Raw genomic sequence first — 17,531 nt, 5'->3', positions numbered from 1 at the left:
GCATGATGCCTATAAGAACCAAAAACAGACAAGTAGAAGGGGTATCTAGTCTGCCAAACCTTAAAAGTCTAACCTTAAAACCTGTAATAGCATGAAAGGTTGTCTAAGATTTCTATCAGCATTGGAGATTCAACAGCATTACCTTAGCTTCTGTCATCTTAGTGACATAAGGAAGTCAGTGACATACTGAAAACTGAAATTATCCAGAAACAGCTCACATAAGATAAAAATATAAACTAAAAATGCTAAACATTCGATCTACTTTATCATTCATTAAGCCATTTTATATAGCACCCTTCACTACACAGTGGTCATCATAATTTTCCTCCCTGTGCCTATAAAACATATGCCAAATCTATTTTGAAATTTTCAATTCTAGGCCGGGCACGGTGGCTCACGCCTGTAATTCCAGCACTTTGGGAGGCCAAGGTGGGCAGATCACAAGGTCAGGAGATCGAGACCATCCTGGCTAACACGGTGAAACCCTGTCTCTACTAAAAATACAAAAAAGTTAGCTGGGTGTGGTGGCAGGTGCCTGTAGTCCCAGCTGCTCTGGAGGTTGAGGCAGGAGAATGTCGTTAACCTGGGAGGCAGAGCTTGCAGTGAGCCCAAATCACGCCACTGCACTCCAGCCTGGGCGACACAGCAAGACTCCGTCTCAAAAAAAAAAAAAAGAAATTTTCAATTCTAATTACTATGTATATACTAATTCAGACTGACCAAACGAGTAAAAGAAAAAGACACGCCATATGTGACTTGTCCTTGAATGAATCCTCCACCTTCCTAAGTTCATGTCCAGGTCCCTACTTCTCCATTCTATCAAGGGTGCCCATAGCTGTCTGTTGAACTGTACAAATTCTACTCTCAAAACTTAGTTGAAGGCCCTCTTTCTTTACAAAGTATTCTCAGATTTTCCCAGTCATTGTAGGAGAAAAAGGAAAAGTCACTTAGCTGGTAACATCTGAGAATACTCTGTGGACAAAGAGACCCTTGAACTAAGCTTTGATTAATTTTGATTAACTTCCCCTGTTTGTCCACCATCTACAAGAATATAGACTTGCTATAGACCAGAGATCATGACTGAACAGTAGTCCCTCCTTATCCGTGCTTTCACCTTCTGCAGTTTCAACTGCCTATGGTGCAGTACAATAAAATATTTTGAGACAGTGAGAGAAGAGCAAGCATGGGAAAGACCATATCCATGTTAACTTTTAACCACAGTATATTGTTGTAATTGCTCTATTTTATTATTAGTTGTTGTTGTTAATCTTTTTTTTTTTTTTTTTTTTTTGATATGAGGTTTTGCTCTGTCACCCAGGCTGGAGTAGAGTGGCATGATCCTAGCTCGCTGCAGCCTTGAACTCCAGGGTTCAAGTGATCTTCCCACCTGAGCCTCCCAAGTAGCTGGAACTACAGGTGTGCCCACCACCTTGCCTGGGTAATTGTGTGTGTGTGTATATTCTTACAGAGATGGAGTCTTACTATGTTTATCAGGCTGGTCCTGAACTCCTGGGCTCAAATGATCTTCCCACCTCGGCCTCCCAAGTAGCTGGGACTATAGGTGCGCCCACTGCCTTGCATGGGTAATTTTTTTTTTTTTTTTTAAATAGAGATGGAGTCTTCCTATGTTTGCCAGCTGGTCCTGAACTCCCAGACTTAAGTCATCTTCTTGCCTTGGCCTCCCGAAGTGATGGGATTACAGGCGTGAGCCACCATGCCCTGGCTTTGTTGTTAATCTCTTACTGTGCCTAATTTATACATTAAACATTATCAGCGGTATGTATATATGTACAGATGCTCTTCCACTTCCGATAGGGTAATATATCCCGACTACCCATTGTAAAGACCAGGCGCAGTGACTGATGCCTCTAATCCCAGTACTTTGGGAGATCGAGACAGGTGGTAAGGTCAGGAGTTGGAGACCAGCCTGACCAACATGGTGAAACCCCATCTCTACTAAAATTACAAAAATTAGCCAGGTGTGGTGGCAGGCACCTGTAATCCTAGCTACTCCGGAGGCTGAGGCAGGAGAATCACCTGAATCCGGGAGGCGGAGGTTGCAGTGAGCTGAGACCACACCACTGCACTACAGCCTGGGTGACAAGAGTGAAACTCCATCTCAAAAAAATAAAAATAAGTAAACCAATTGTAAGTTGAAAATACTGTAAGTCAAAAATGCAAAACTGCCCCACACTTAAGAGAATGGTTTCTACTGAATGCATATCAATTTTGCAGTACTGTAAACTTGAACCATCATAAGTTGGAAACCGTCTGGACGGAAAACACACAGTAGGGTTTGTTAATGTCTGTGGTTCCAGACATCCACTGGGGGGTCTAAGAACATATTCCTCCCCACCGCCCCCCCAACGGGTAAGGAGAGACTACTGTACTAGCATCGTACCATAAGGACAAAACATACCATACCACACATCTATTATTTCCTTCAACCAGAACCAAACTCAATTATAATTTTTAATAAGCAGCTCTGTACAAGGACTAAGCTGGCCAGTTTCAGTCACATGTAAACCCTCTTTTTTTTTTTTTTTAACTACATTGAAGTTATTGCTTTGTAAAATATAAAAACAATGAAATACTAGCTCACTTTTAAAGAATAACCCTAAAAGACAATGAGTGACTACAGTACAAATGTCATTCGGAAATATTACAAGAAAATGTAATATTAATATACATAAGAAAATCACTTATCAATTAAAATTTATTAAACATTAAAAGCAAGGGGCTAAGCAGCCCAGAACACCAACAAGGGAGTAGATTATGGTATTCAAATTATTCTTGTAGCAGTTCTCAAAGTGTGGTCTCCAAGACCCTCTCAAGGAGTCTGGGAGGTCAACACTATTTTCATAATGCTAAATCGTTTTTTTGCCTTTTAGACTCTCATGCTCTTCACAAGTATCCAGGGGAGTTTTCCAGGGGCTATATGATGTGTGACAGGAAAGCTGACTGAACGCAGAAGCAGATATGAGAAGGAAAGGATGCTTTTAGGCTCGTAAACAGAGAAGCCTGGGTAACATAGTGAGACCCTGTCCCCACACACAAATAAAACATTAGCTGAGTGTGGTGGTGCTCGCCTGTAGTCCCAGCTACTCAGGAGGCTGAGGCTGGAGGATCATTTGAGCCCAGGAGTTTGAGGTTGCAGTAAGCCATAACTGTGCTTCTTGCACTGCAGCATGGGTGACAGAACAAAACCCTGTCTCAAAAAAAAAAAAAAAACACACAAAAAAACCCATGAAATTCTAAATTAATACTCTTCTTCTTACCAAATTGGTTTTTTAGAAAATATGCTTATTTTTTATTTAAAAATATTTGTTAACATGTGTTCATTATTTACAAGTATTTTTTATATTTCCCAGTTTTAACTTCTAAATGGCAAATATCAGATAAATATAGCCCACATAAACAAAAGTTCTTTTTGGTCTTCAATAGTATTAATATAAAGAGGTCTCAAGTCCAAAAAGCTTGAGAACTGCTACCGTATAATAATTTAAAGTTAAAAAAAATTAAATGAATGGCTGTTATAAAACAAGTACAGATACTCTCAAGCAAAAAAAGTCTAACACCTTTGCTATCCTAAAGACAGCCCCCAGAAAGGTAGTCTGACAGTCAGAAAACAGAAAACACTAGGCTAGAAGGGATGTAAGGGGGAAGTTAAACATGAAGTGGAGGCAGATAGTTAGATGAGTAATTATTCATGCAAATTAGAGAAACTTTAACCGAATGGCTAGCTGGTAAGAAGATGAACAAGATAGAATGGTGGTTATTTACAGAAAAAAATGAAAATCAAATAGCATAAACTGAGGTGAGAAACAGGAAACTAGAGCCAAATAAATGACATGAGAAAACAGTAAGATTTATAGTAATAGATCTTATAAAAAACTAAGCTAAGAATAAACCACACAAGGCACACGTAAAGCCAAGTCCAATGATATCTAATTCAAAAAGGCAAAGCAGGCAGCCAAGACGTCTTTGTTGCTCACGCATTTTCCCAATAAAACATATTTCATATCGTAAAAATGTAGATGCTTAATCTCTGCTTCCTCTGATACATAATACATATGTGAAACATCCAGACATGACAGCTCTAAGTACATAATTATTCCTGCGGTCCCCAAAACGTTATCACGCTATGAGACAGGAAAACAGTAACTGGAAAACAACCAGTTAAAATACCTATTGTCCAGGTTTGCAATTTGGTAAGAACAGCATACGATTTTGTAAGATCATCCTCTGTTATGCAATCTAATACATTTTTCTACAAGTGAAATAAAGTCAGATCTGTAGATGCCACCAAAAAGAGTAAGAGTGTTCAAGATGTTCTCCATCTTCAATTCCACAACAGGGGTCTCTTGGGAGCCTCTTCATCTAGGAATTGCCAGGCCTAAGGAAACTCTTCCTCAAGCTCTAGACTGCCTGCCAGATGCAATCATCAGAGACAGTGGGATGCCTATGTATTCTGTGCTGCCACATTTAAACTGAATATATAGCAACTAATGCTCTGTACTGATACAGCTCTCAGTAGCACTTTGATGATCTGTGGTTGTATATTTAAGAGTGACCTTAGGGAACTGTTGCCCATTAGAAGTTGTTCCAGTGACGTACAAAAGGAATTAATCTGGATTAACAAAGGTCCCACGTATCCTATTAATTCTTTACAAACCTTGTAATTGTGTCTTTTCAAAAGAAAATTATATGCACACACATAAAGATATATAAAAGTACTTCAGAAAACTTGCCTGTTTATCATTATTTCATGAAATGTGCTATTTCAGCATACAAACATGGTTTGGAAAGTTAACATGTCAGTATATTAAAACTCAGTCTATTATTTTTTAAATAAAATTATTCAAGTAATTTAAAACTTCATCAGAAATAATCACCAGAATCTTAGTATCAACTAAGTTCTTTAATTCTCACAATTGTTTTCAAATAATTTTACTTTCATTTTTCCATTATTACTAACCACTTTCTATAACCCAACTATTATTTTTACCCTTATGTTGATGTCATTCATTAAAAGACTCTTTATCAGTCACGACATCATTTTTTATTAACGATTACTTTGCTGGATATCTAAAAATATAGTTAGGAGAACTTTCTATCCTAGTTCACCCTTGTAAAATTTTATGACATGATGTGATTTTGAATTATTTGGTTAAAAGAAAGTATGACAGTTGAGATACATGAAATTATTCCATTAAAATTATATTTTTACTATCCCTAAGTATCGTTTAAGCAAACTTACTCGTTTGAAGTCATTCATATTTGTTGCCTGGACTGGAGTACCAATAAAAGTAAAATATGAAATTCGTGTTGTTTCCTCTTCACCTTGATTCGATTGAACAAATATCTACCAAAAAAGTTTACATTTTTAATTACAATCCTTCTTCACAAACATGCTTTAAGTTTAATCAATTTCCTTAAATTACTAATAAAAATATTCTCCATTCTTTGTAAAAATTAATCTAGGCTGGGTGCGGTGGCTCATGCCTGTAATCCCAGCATTTTGGGAGGCTGAGGCGGACGGATCACCTGAGGTCAGGAGTTCGAGAATAGCCTGGCCACCATGGCAAAACCCCATTTCTACTAAAAATACACACAAAAAAATAACCGGGCGTGGTGACTGGCACCTGTAATCCCAGCTACTCGGGAAGGTGGGGCAGGAGAATCACTTGAGGTGGAGGTTGCGGTGAGCCGAGATCATGCCACTGCACTGCAGTCTGGGCAACAAGAGCAAAACTCTGGCTTAAAAAAAAAAATTGACCTAAATTATATAATACTAAGACTAGTACTCCTATAGGACTATTAATCATAAGGCTGTTTGCCCTGCTATTCTTTCTCCAGAGATGTCATGGCAAGACACCAATATATACAAGTTCGTGATAATTTGGTGTGATAGTATGGCGGAGTCATAATTAAATACTTTTTTTTCCTTTTCTTTTTTTTTTGAGATGGAGTCTCACTCTGTTGCCCAGGCTAGAATGCAATGGCACGATCTCGACTCAATGCAACCTCTACCTCCCAGGTTCAAACGATTCTCCAGCCTCAGCCTCCCGAGTAGCCAACCACCACGCCCGGCAAATCATTTTTTTTTTTTTTTTTTAAGAGACGGAGTCTTGCTCTGTTGCCCAGGCTGGGGTGCAGTGGCACCGTCTCGGCTCGCTGCAACCTCCGCCTCTCAGGTTCAAGCAAGTCTCCTGCCTCAGCTTCCTGAGGAGCTGGGACTACAGGCACACGCCGCCACGCCTGGTTTTTTGTTTTTTTTTTTTTGTTTTTTTTTTTTGTATTTTAGTAGAGACGGGGTTTCACCGTGTTGCCCAGGGTGGTCTTGAACTTCTGAGTTCAGGCAATCTGCCTGCCTCAGCCTCCCAAAGTGCTGGGATTACAGGCGTTAGCCACCGCGCCCAGCAATTAAATTCTTTACAGAGAATGTTGAAAGGGTATTAAGATTTAACAATTACAATGGGACAGACTAACATTGGAAATTTTATTAAAATTATAGTTTTTCACTGAGAATAAAACTGAAGTTATATTCTTTCCGATATTCCTGTATCCATTCTATTTCCTAGAACATTAAAAGAAAAAATAGTATTGGGAATCAGCTCCTAAAATAATACTATGCGCCTCACAGTTTTTTTTTAAGCTTGACTCTATATTTAAAAACTCCCCTCAGCACGTTAAAAACTAAAAGCTTTACTCATTGATCCTTTGTCATACATTGGATTTTTAAAATTTGCTCCATGTCTAAAAACACAATATTCTAGGTGCTGTCTACTTTAAAATATGGCACCTATCTCTTTTATGAGACAAGGTCTCATTGTTACCTAGGCTGGTCTTGAACTCTTCAGTGCAAGTGATGCCCCTGCCTCAGCATCCCAAGAAGCTGGGACTACCAGCGTACCACCATGCCCAATTAAAAATTGCCTCTCGTGATTGAAACAACATACTTCTTTCATTCTGAGATGCCACTCATTGGTCAGTTTTCATTGTTTTCAAAGGCAGCCATGTATTATTTCAAGAAAATATTTGATAACGAGTATACTAAGTTTAATATAACCATTTTCTTTGATTTCATTTGAATAGGATATTTCTAATCTTAAAACTCAACTTGATTATAATTCTTTTTTTTTTTTTGGTCGCCCAGGCTGGAGTGTAACAACACAATTGCGGCTCACTGAAGCCTCAATCTCCCAGGCTCAAGTGATCCTCCAGAGTAGCTGGGACTACAGGCGCACCACCATGCCCAGCTACTTTTTGTATTTTTTGTAGAGATCGGGTTTCACCATGTTGCCCAGGCTGGTCTCAAAATCATGGGCTCGAGCAATCTGCCCATCTTAGCTGGGATTACAGGAGTGAGCCACTACATCCGGCCAATTATAATTCTTCATACTACTACTACGTATATTCTGTGAAACTCTCAAAAACATTCTTAAATGAACACATACTTTAGCATTCTTCTAATTTACAAAAATAGAATTATTCCATCACAACAAACAAATTGTACCAGTTTGGCATGACATTCTCAGTGGCTCTGTGCTGGTTCCTACTTTCTTTTTCTAAATATTCTACTATTCTTTTCTCACTGTCCTACCCATTCCTCTAAATGACTGTAGGTGAGAAGCGTGAGCTGGTTTCAATGCTAAATTTTTTAAAAGCAATTAATAACTGCTAAAAAGTAGGTGATTCTTATGAGTGGCACTTTAATAATGACATCTAATATACATCACTTAAAATCATCTCAAGCACTAGTCAATCTTCACAAAGGCTGGGTGTAGTGGCTGAAGCCTATAAATCCAGCACTTTGGGAGGCCGAGGTGGGAAGGGAGACTTCAACTCTACAAAAATAAAAAATTAGCTGGGTGTGGTGGCACGTGCCTGCGGTTGCAACTGCTTGGGAGGCTGAGGGAGGATCACCTGAGCCCAGCAGGTCAGGGCTATACAGAACCAAGGTCGTGCCACTGTACTCCAGCCTGGGCAACAAAGCAAGAACCTGCCTCAAAGGAAGAAAAAATTCAGATATACTTTAGGTCATCTTATAAAATGTAATATTATCTTTTTAAAAAGTCATTTTTAAGGCAGGTGCAGTGGTACATGCCTGTAATCCCAGCATCTCAGGAGGCTGAGGTGGGAAGATTATTTGAGCCCAAGAGTTCAAGTCAGCCTGGGCAACACAGCGAGACTCATCTCAAAAAACTACATAAAAAGTCATTTTTACTAAGATCATGACCACTACACTTTCAATAAAAGTAAACAGGATTTTACAAACGCATCACTACTTATTACCAGTTATAAAGAATAAAGCACAAATATCTTCAGTTTTAGTATCAAGTTATAGAATAAACTTCTAGCAAAAGTTACCATATACATATAAAATAACTGACAAAAACCCACAAATATTCAAAAATCAATCTGTCCTTCCTCTTTAGAGTACATAAATTAAAAGAAGAAAATTTATTCTATTATACATTTTACTCATTTCAAATTGAGTGGATAAATACCACTTTAAAGAATCACTTAGACTCACCTAGGATACTGAAAATAGTGTTGTTACTCACACACCTATTATATACATATGGATGAAATACTACTTACAGTTACACTGTTAACATTCTGAAACTTAACATAACGAAGTGGAACAATGCCATCTTCTTTAATATCATCCTCTGTCAGTTCCAGAGCTTGAGTTGGTTCACTTCGTTCTGCCTCTTCAAAATCCATAGATCGGGGTAGGTTGATAAAAATTTTTACATATTTAGGGCCTTGACCTATAAAATGGTAGAATAAAATGAAATGTTTAAAAACCTCAAATATACTATACTCCCTTTACCACAACACTCACACTACACACAGACACACACAAATCAATATACATATACTTCAAATAACTCTATTATTAGAACTTGTACAAAAGTCTGAGTATTCAGGCAGCCAATCCTTTATTTTCCAATACATGTTTACTGTTCTTTCTCGGCCTAGCTAACACTGTGGTAAATATTAGGAATATAAGATTAAAACAAACACATACACACAGAGCAAGTCCCTGCCCCCAACTACAAAAGACATGCTACGATAAACAAAATACCACAGGAGAGGAGGTACAAGGAAGGTGACAACAGATTCTGACAATATATGCAGGTTAACAAAAAGCTTCATAAAATAGCATTTGAACTAGATCTTATAGTTGCCAATAGTTGGTACATTTAGTTATTTAGGAGGAGAGCCTTATCAGTGACAACATTTAGCCAAAAGAAAATTAATAAAAATTGCCAAATTTCATTTTAGGGATTACATTAGGATGTGCTAAGTGGTAAAGTCCGACATATAGAATGCCTTAATCCCTTTAACTTCAAGGAACAATTTAACACTCATATTTTGTGGCTGAAGAAGGAAAAGTAAGACTCATTTCTGCAGCATTTGCTTATAGAAATACTTCGTAATTTCAGAGTAAAAGTACAATTTTATTAATAAAAAATTATTAACATAAAAATTTAACACAACAAATAAGAAAATGCTATCTTCTAAATAAGGCCTTGGCTATTTCTTCCAATCAATCAAAAAAATATCGAACCCTAGTCTCCATTCCCCTATTACCCCTCAGAAAAAGCTTAACAGAAAAAGAAAAAATGGGGGGGTAAAAAAGGAAAATTCTTTATTTTAGAAGAAAATCCTAAGTCTGCGCAATCATATTTACATGCATCGATATAAAAAAGATGATACTATTAATAGGGCGCAAACAGGAATATCTGGAGCCTCAGTTTTCTCACTTAAAACAAAAGGGGTTTGAAATAAATCTTTCAGTTTTGGTTCTAAAATATGGCTGCTCAGAATCTACAGTTTTAGAACAGTTGGAAAAACGCATTTAGCACTTCTCAGATTAAAAGGAAACAAATGTTAAAATAAAAAAGTATAAAAATAACTAAGTTCTCTTTCTTTCACACTTTTAGTACCTAATAATCTCACATTATTTACCCATTCATTTATATCTTACTTTGTTCCAAAACAAGCCAGGCGCAGTGCTCACCTGTAATCTTAGCACTCTGTGAGGCCGAGGTGTGTGGATCACCTGAGGTCAGGAGTTCAAGAACAGCCTGGCCAACAGTGGTGAAATCCTGTACTAAAAATACAAAAATTAGCCAGGCGTGGTAGTGCCTGCCGGTAGTCCCAGTTCCAGCTACTCAGGAGGCACAGGTGGGAGAACTGCTTGAACCCAGGAGGCAGAGATTACAGCGAGCTAAGATTACACCACCATACTCCAGCCTGGGCAATAGGACAAGACTGTGTCTCCAAAAAAAAAAAAAAAAAAAAAAAAAACAACCAAAAAACCTACCTCTACTTAATAAAAAGTTTTAATTTTATGCTAACAGTTCTACAAAGCAGGAAGTTAGTTTAAAGAAAAGCTATCCTTTACTCACCATTATCTGGTCCTTGAAATTTCATGGAATAAAGCTTAACAGGTTGATTGAATGCCACAGTAATAAGTAGCTGTGGAGACACGAGTTTCATTTTAAAAGGGCTCTTGTACACCCTGAGTACACAAACTACCGCAGTAGGATGAAAATACCAGGCAAGAAAAAAAAAAAAAACCTAATTCATCGAACAAAACTAACTTAACATGAAAAATCAGCAAGTTGAAAGTCACTTGATTAGATAACATTTGAGAAATACCACCATCAGTTATTTATATAAGGGAATACAAGACAAAAATTCATCAAGTAAATACTAAAACTATGCATAGGAATGTAAGGTCTTGTGAGCTATAAACTGGCAAGCAACCTGCTTTCTAACAAATCAAACAAAAATCACAAATTAAAATTTAAACTATTCATTTTAGCATACAGCTCTAGGATGGTTTATTGGTCAAGTATCTATTCACATAACTTGACGATTTAGAGGCAATACACAGGTTATGCAGAGACTAGCCTTGAAATGGACTCTGATCCCAAACTTAAGAGAATAGGGCTCTTACAGCTCTGAGGTAACCTCCAAACTTCCATCCTACATTTACTTGACTGACTGAATCTGGAAGGCCACATAAGGGAAGAGGAATATGAAACACTGTCAGTATGCTTGTCTCTCTGAAACTCTTCTGGATCATTTGCACAATCTTCTTTCCAGCCAAAAGTGCGTTTGATGTAAGTACCTGGAAAGATTTCCTGGGTAAGAAAATCTCAGGAAGCCTGAGCCAGTCCTGCTGATTAGTATTATCACATTATTTTTAGGGCACCATTTTACAAGAAACACAATGTGAATGACACTCTCAAAGTTGTAAAATATGGTGGCTCTGGGGTTACAGCATAGAAAAGATGGGATTTGGATTTATGATTTCAGAATCATGTTGTGGTTTATCTGCCTGAGAAAATAACTAGGCTATTTCCTTTAGTTACACCAATACTTTTTATACTCAACCCATAATAGGGTATCAAAAAATAATAAGCATGACATGATTAGGGAACTGAACTGTAGGTGAAGAGCAGAAGAGATGAGAAAGCTAAAAGCAGATCAAGTCAGCCTCTTCCTAAAGCCAGTGAAGAGTCATTTCACTCTTCTAAGGAAGGGAAACATGCAGATTTATATTTTAGAAAAATAACTTTTGTTATCATATAGAAGATGAACCAGAATGGGCCAAATCAGAGACAATGGAAGAGAAAGTAAACTGAGGAAAATAACAGCCAAAAATTTAAAAAGCTTGATCAAGGAGGTAACACCCAACTTACTCTGTGGTAAGGGCAAGGCAGGGAAGCACAGGGAATATAATACAGGTTTCTATCTAGGAGAAAGGAGATAGCCACATGGGGAGGGCTCATCTCATTAATCTCTATTTCTCAGATACAAATTCATCTGGGTGGGAAGAAGGTATGGAAGTCAGGTCAAGGATGAACAAAAGGACCAAACAGTGGTAAGAGCTCAATTCTGCAGTGGGTCTCACCCAAGAGTTCAGCAATTTTTCTTAGTGCACCTAAGTTCTTTTATGTGGCAGCCCACATACAAGAACAGAGAAAGGAGATGGGTATGTATGGTCAAAAAACAAAAGTCAAAGATACTAAAAGCTATAGAAATGAAAGGAAGAAGTGATCATCCGGGAAGGAGAGACAAAAGCCACAAGATGGGAACAAGATAAAGAAACAAGAGCAGGCATAAATAGTGATAATCCCCACAAGCTTAACTTCAGCCCTTAATTACCTGTTCATCACAGTCAGATTCCAAGAAGGTCGTGTCTTTTCGTAAACAGTTGTCAAATCCATGCTCATCACTTTCATTAAGACATTCACAACCAGCTTTGTTAATAAAAGGCATTAAATCCATCTGAAAAAAAATTTAAATCAAGATTTTAGGCAACATATTTGGATTAGGTATAAAAATGTTAATAAAAAAATTTAAATCTGTGATTCTCTTTAGGCAATTTTAAAGAAAACACTTTTAAAACAGTTCATAAAACTTTTACAGTAGTCCTTTTATTTGCATTTCTGACTGAGATCTACCATTAATTATTAAAGCCAAATCTATGCTTAGCCTACTTGTTAATGTATCAGAAATTATGTCTTTAACATAATTTTAAAATGTTGACTTATACTTTAAAAAATAAGTGTTCTACAGAAGAAAATACACAAATTAAAATATCTGTAAGATCCAAAAAAAAGCCTATTTCCCTCCTAGTGGCCAAGGACTCTATCTATGAAGATGTCTGATTTAAGATGAGTAGCAAATAAGGACTTAAAGTTTTTATCATGAAAAATTTCAAACAGACAAAAATATAATAACATAGTGAATCCCATGTATCCACCACCTCCAGCTACAATAATCATCAACTCAAGGCCACTCTTGCCTCATCTTTAACCCCCAACTACATCCTAACTCTCCCCTGATTAGTTTGAAAAAAAAAAAAAAATCTTTTCATTTCATTCATGAACATTTCAGTGTGAATTTCTAAGCAATAAGAAGTTAAAAAACACACACACACACATTCTCAATATCATTATCACAATCAATAATTCCTTAACACCATCAAATCAGTGGTCAAATTTCCTCAACTGTCTCATAAATATTTTACAGTTGAATTGTTACACTCAGAATAAAGATAAAAAAAAAGCATATGCCAAAGAAAAAGGTGTGGTATGATGGCTCATGCCTCTAATCCCAGCACTTTGGGAGGCTGAGGTGGGTGGACACCTTGAGCTTAGGAGTTCAAGACCAACCCGGGCAACACAGTGAGACCTTGTCTCTAAAAAATTAGCTGCGTGCTTTGGCATGTGCCTTTAGTCCCAGCTAATTAGGAGACTGAACTGGGAGGATGGCTTGAGATCAGGAAATCAAGGCTGCAGTGAGCTGAAATTGCGCCACTGTACTCCAGCCCAGGCGGCACAGCGAGACCCTGTCTCAAAAAACAAACAAAAAGTATAAACATTATATTTGGAGGCCAGGTGGGGGTGGCTCACCCCTGTAATCCCAGCATTTTAGGAGGTCGAGGCGGGCAAATCGCCTGAGGTCAGGAGTTTGAGACCAGCTTGGCCAACATGGTAACTCTGTCTCTACTAAAAAGACAAAAATTAGCCAGGCATGGTGGCAGGCACCGGTAATCCCAGCTACTTGGGAAGCTGAGGCAGGAGAACTTCTTCAACCTGGGAGGCGGAGGTTGCAGTGAGCCGAGATTGCACCACTGCACTCCAGCCTGGGCAACAGAGCAAGACTCCGTCTCCAAAAAAAAAAAAAAATATATATATATATACACACACACATATATACATAAAATAAATTATATTTGGTTCATATGTCTCTGAAATCTCTTTTAATCTAGCCATTTAGCTTATAGATTTCTCAATACTTTGGATTTTACTGTTTGCTTCCCTGTGATGTCAGTCAGCACATGTCCATCTCTGTATACTGTATTAACTAACACTTCCATACCTCCCACACAACGTCACAGTTGTGTTAACAGCGGTTGGTCATGCTTGTCTTGTTTCTGACTTTAGTAGGAATGCTTCCAGTGTTCCCTTATTAAGATTTTACTGAATGCTTTAGGAATAAAGGGGTATTTAAATTTTGTCAAATGCCTTTTCTGCATATTTGGAGATCATGATTTTTCTCCATAGGTCTACTAATGTCACAGATTAAGTAAACTTCCTAATATAAACATCTTTTACATGCTTTAAAAAAACTCAATTTTGTTATTAATTTTTTTTTTTTTTTTTTTTGAGACACTCTCACTCTGTCGCCCAGGCTGGAATACAGTGGTGCAATCTTGGCTCACTGAAACCTCCACCTCCTGGGTTCAAGTGATTCTCCTGCTTCAGTCTCCTGAGTAGCTGGGATTATAGGCGTGTGCCACCACATCTGGCTAATTTCTGCATTTTTAGTAGAGTTGGGGTTTCACGTTGGCCAGGCTGGTCTCCAACTCCTGGCCTCAAGTGATCTGCCCACCTTAGCCTCCCAAAGTGCTAGGATTACAGGTGTGAGCCACCACACCCAGCCCATGATGATATTATTGAATTTTGTTTACTAACACTTTATTTAAAAGTTTTACACCAATATTCATAATTGAAACTGGCCTGTGGCTTTCTTTTTTGGTGCATACTTTGTCAAATTATCAGATCAATGTCATAGTTCAGAAATAAATTTAGAAGTTTTCTTTTTACTTAAGATCTGAAGTAGTTACAGTAACATTAGATTACCTGATCTTTATAAGGATTTGGCAACATTTACCTGTAAAGTCATAGAAGTCTTTATGGAAGAAATCTTTACGACTATTTCTTCTATTTCTCTATGGTGCTGGTCTATTCAGGTGTTCTGCTTCTAGTAGAGTTGATTTTGGTAAAAGTGTATTTTTCTAGAAAAGTATCCATTTCATCTAAACAAGGATTACTTTTCAAGTCTACCAAGTATTACAGATGAGTCACATGTTCACCTCTCTATCTCAAAGGGCTTTCATTACGTTTTTTAAAGAGAAGATACTAATACATACATACATAATTCTGAAAGACTGAAGAAAACTTTGTATGTCAAGTAAATATGAAAATGGTAATAATCATTAGTATAGACCTCTAGTTATACATAAAACAGCCTAAATGCTTTCAAGGCTAAAATGTTACAGTAAATTTATTACTCAGAGTAACGTATAGCCAATTTAAAAGATGGGGAGGGAAGAAAGAAGGGCCACAGAGCAAAGTTTTACTATAGCAGAATTATTCGGAACATTTGCCTTAAAAGGGCAGTTTTGACAAAATCTTTTAAATGTTTTTGTCTTCCGTCCTATCTATATGTCACTTCAATATGCTATCTAGGATTAAGACAACATTACAGTCGGACTTGCAATACCGAAATGATAAAAATACTAAGTGGGTAAATTCTTCTCAATAGTTTTTATTTTTATTTATTGTGGGGCACACAAAACGTGTGTGTGTGTGTGTGTGTGTGTGTGTGTGTGTGTGTGTGTGTGTGTGTGTGTTTTTAACGAAGTCTCCCTCTGCTGCCCAGGCTGGAGTTGCAGTGGCTCAATCTCGGCTCAATGCAACCTCCGCCTCCTGCGATTCTCCTGCTTCAGCCTCCGAGTTGCTGGGACTACAGCAGTGTGCCACCACACCTGGCTAATTTTTGTGCTTTTGGTAGAGACAGGGTTTCTGATGTTGGCCAGGCTGGTCTTGAACTCCTGACCTCAGGTTATCCGCCCACCTCGGCCTCCCAAAGTGCTGGGATTACAGGTGTGAGCCACTGCATGCCCAGCTCACAAAACATATTTAAAGGGCTGCATTAAAGTATTTTGTTATACAATATACAACACTGTCTGGGACAAACTGGCATTATTACACTGCATATTTGACATAACTGGAAACTGACATATTCTGAAAACCTGCAATGAGAAATAAATGTCGTTACCTTTATAATCAACATGCCAATCATAGGAAAATAATCAGGTAAATCCAGAATATGCAACTGTCTCTAAAACAGATATCCTAGCTGGGCACAGTGGCTCACACATGTAATCCTAGCACTTTGGGAGGCTGAGGCAGGTGGATTACCTGAGGTCAGGAGTTTCAGACCAGCCCGGCCGACATGGTGAAACCCCCCTCTACTAAAAATACAAAAATTAGCGGGCTGTGGTGGCGCGTGCCTGTAATCCCAGCTACTTGGGAGCCTGAGGCAGGAGAACTGCTTCAACCGGATGGCGGTGGCCGGGGCCAAAGGGGCGGTAGAGGTTGCAGATCGTGACGCTTCACTCCAGCCTGGGCAAAAGTGTGAAATTCTATCTCAAAAAATAAATAAATAAATAAATAAATAAAACAGATAGCCTAGACCCATGCTATTCAACATGATACTCATTAGCCACAAGTGGCAATTTAAAATTAAATTAATTAAAATTAGATAAAAATTCAGTCCCTCAGTTGCACTAGTCATATAAGAAAATGTTCAATAGACAAGTGCGCCTACTGGCCACCCTGACTAGACTGGCACTGGTTTAGAATTCCAAAACGGGAAACCATGACAAAAAAAGGCAGAGAAAAGTTTCTAGACCAAAGAATATTAATTAGGACAACTTAAATGCAATGCATCATCCTTGATTTGACCCTAAATGGTAGAAAGCAGCCATAAAGAATATTTTGGGGATAATTAAGAAAATTTGAATGTATGATAATTAGAAATACTGTATCAATATTAAATTTCTTGGAGATATAATGGTATCATGGTTATATAAGATTACCAATTTTAAATACTGAATAACACTGTAAGACCTAAATAAATAGTTCAAACCTTTAATGTCTTGATTGACACCTGACAGAAAAAAAGGGACATTTAAAAATAACAGCTTTTCATATTTTATCCATAACATTTGCACAAAAACTGAGTTTTTATTTCTTAAAACTTCATTTTTTTCTGTCTATTTCCTATCTGAGGCCAAAACACTCATACCACAGCTGATGTGTAAAGGAGTAAGCCTGCAGCTAGGCAACAAGACTGTTGTGCTCCTAAGACTTTTTAATGCAAACACCCTTAGTAATAAAGGGAAAAAATACAAAGATATAAACACAATGGTTTACAAGTTAAATGATTTCCAAAACTGTCCAAAAGATTTAACAACCCTGACATAAACGGTATGTTCATACTTCCTAATTGGACATTACAATTTCAAATTACAGGTCTATTTTAAATAAACAGTAATTGAACTTGCCTAAATTAATGCTGGTATCACATTACTGATGCTTTCTGACACCTCTCCAATCTCCCACTACACACACATATACAAAGAATCTCTCATTTTTATTGGACTATAGCATCTCTTCATTCGGCATGATATAGAGAGGACTTGTAGCTCCATGACACAGATCTGTTTTAATATGCCAGTTATACCTTGTTTAAGATATTAGCTTTGTCTGGGCGCAGTGGCTCATGCCTGTAATCCCAACACTTTGGGAGGCCGAGGCGGATGGATCACCTCAGGTCAAGAGTTCGAGACCAGCCTGGCCAACATGGTGAAACCTTGTCTCTACTAAAAATACAAAAATTAGCCGGGCATGGTGGCGGGTGCC

At 37.8% G+C, this 17,531-nt stretch overlaps 1 protein-coding gene across 6 annotated transcripts in view; it reads right to left on the bottom strand.

Annotated features, from left to right (window-relative positions):
- Positions 1-17,531, bottom strand: part of TXNL1 (thioredoxin like 1) — a 37,382-nt gene that overhangs the window by 2,914 nt on the left and 16,937 nt on the right. For 3 of the 6 annotated variants that reach the window (XR_012427377.1, XM_005586609.4, XM_005586610.4), the window contains exons 4-7: positions 12,196-12,318; positions 10,428-10,497; positions 8,608-8,780; positions 5,261-5,365 (exon numbers count right to left, since the gene is read on the bottom strand). Coding sequence is in view for 2 of the 6 variants with exons in the window: in XM_005586609.4 (XP_005586666.1) it covers positions 5,261-5,365; positions 8,608-8,780; positions 10,428-10,497; positions 12,196-12,318 (471 nt within the window). In the remaining 4 variants the exon portion in view is untranslated. The remainder of the gene's footprint in view (positions 1-5,260; positions 5,366-8,607; positions 8,781-10,427; positions 10,498-12,195; positions 12,319-17,531) is intronic. The other 3 variants (XR_012427380.1, XR_012427378.1, XR_012427379.1) reach the window with 1 other exon arrangement.

Source organism: Macaca fascicularis, chromosome 18 (assembly GCF_037993035.2).
Source record: "Macaca fascicularis isolate 582-1 chromosome 18, T2T-MFA8v1.1".
Taxonomy (NCBI): Eukaryota; Metazoa; Chordata; class Mammalia; order Primates; family Cercopithecidae; genus Macaca; species Macaca fascicularis.
Note: the sequence above shows the minus strand (reverse complement) of the source record. Positions and strands in the feature narration are given on the sequence as shown.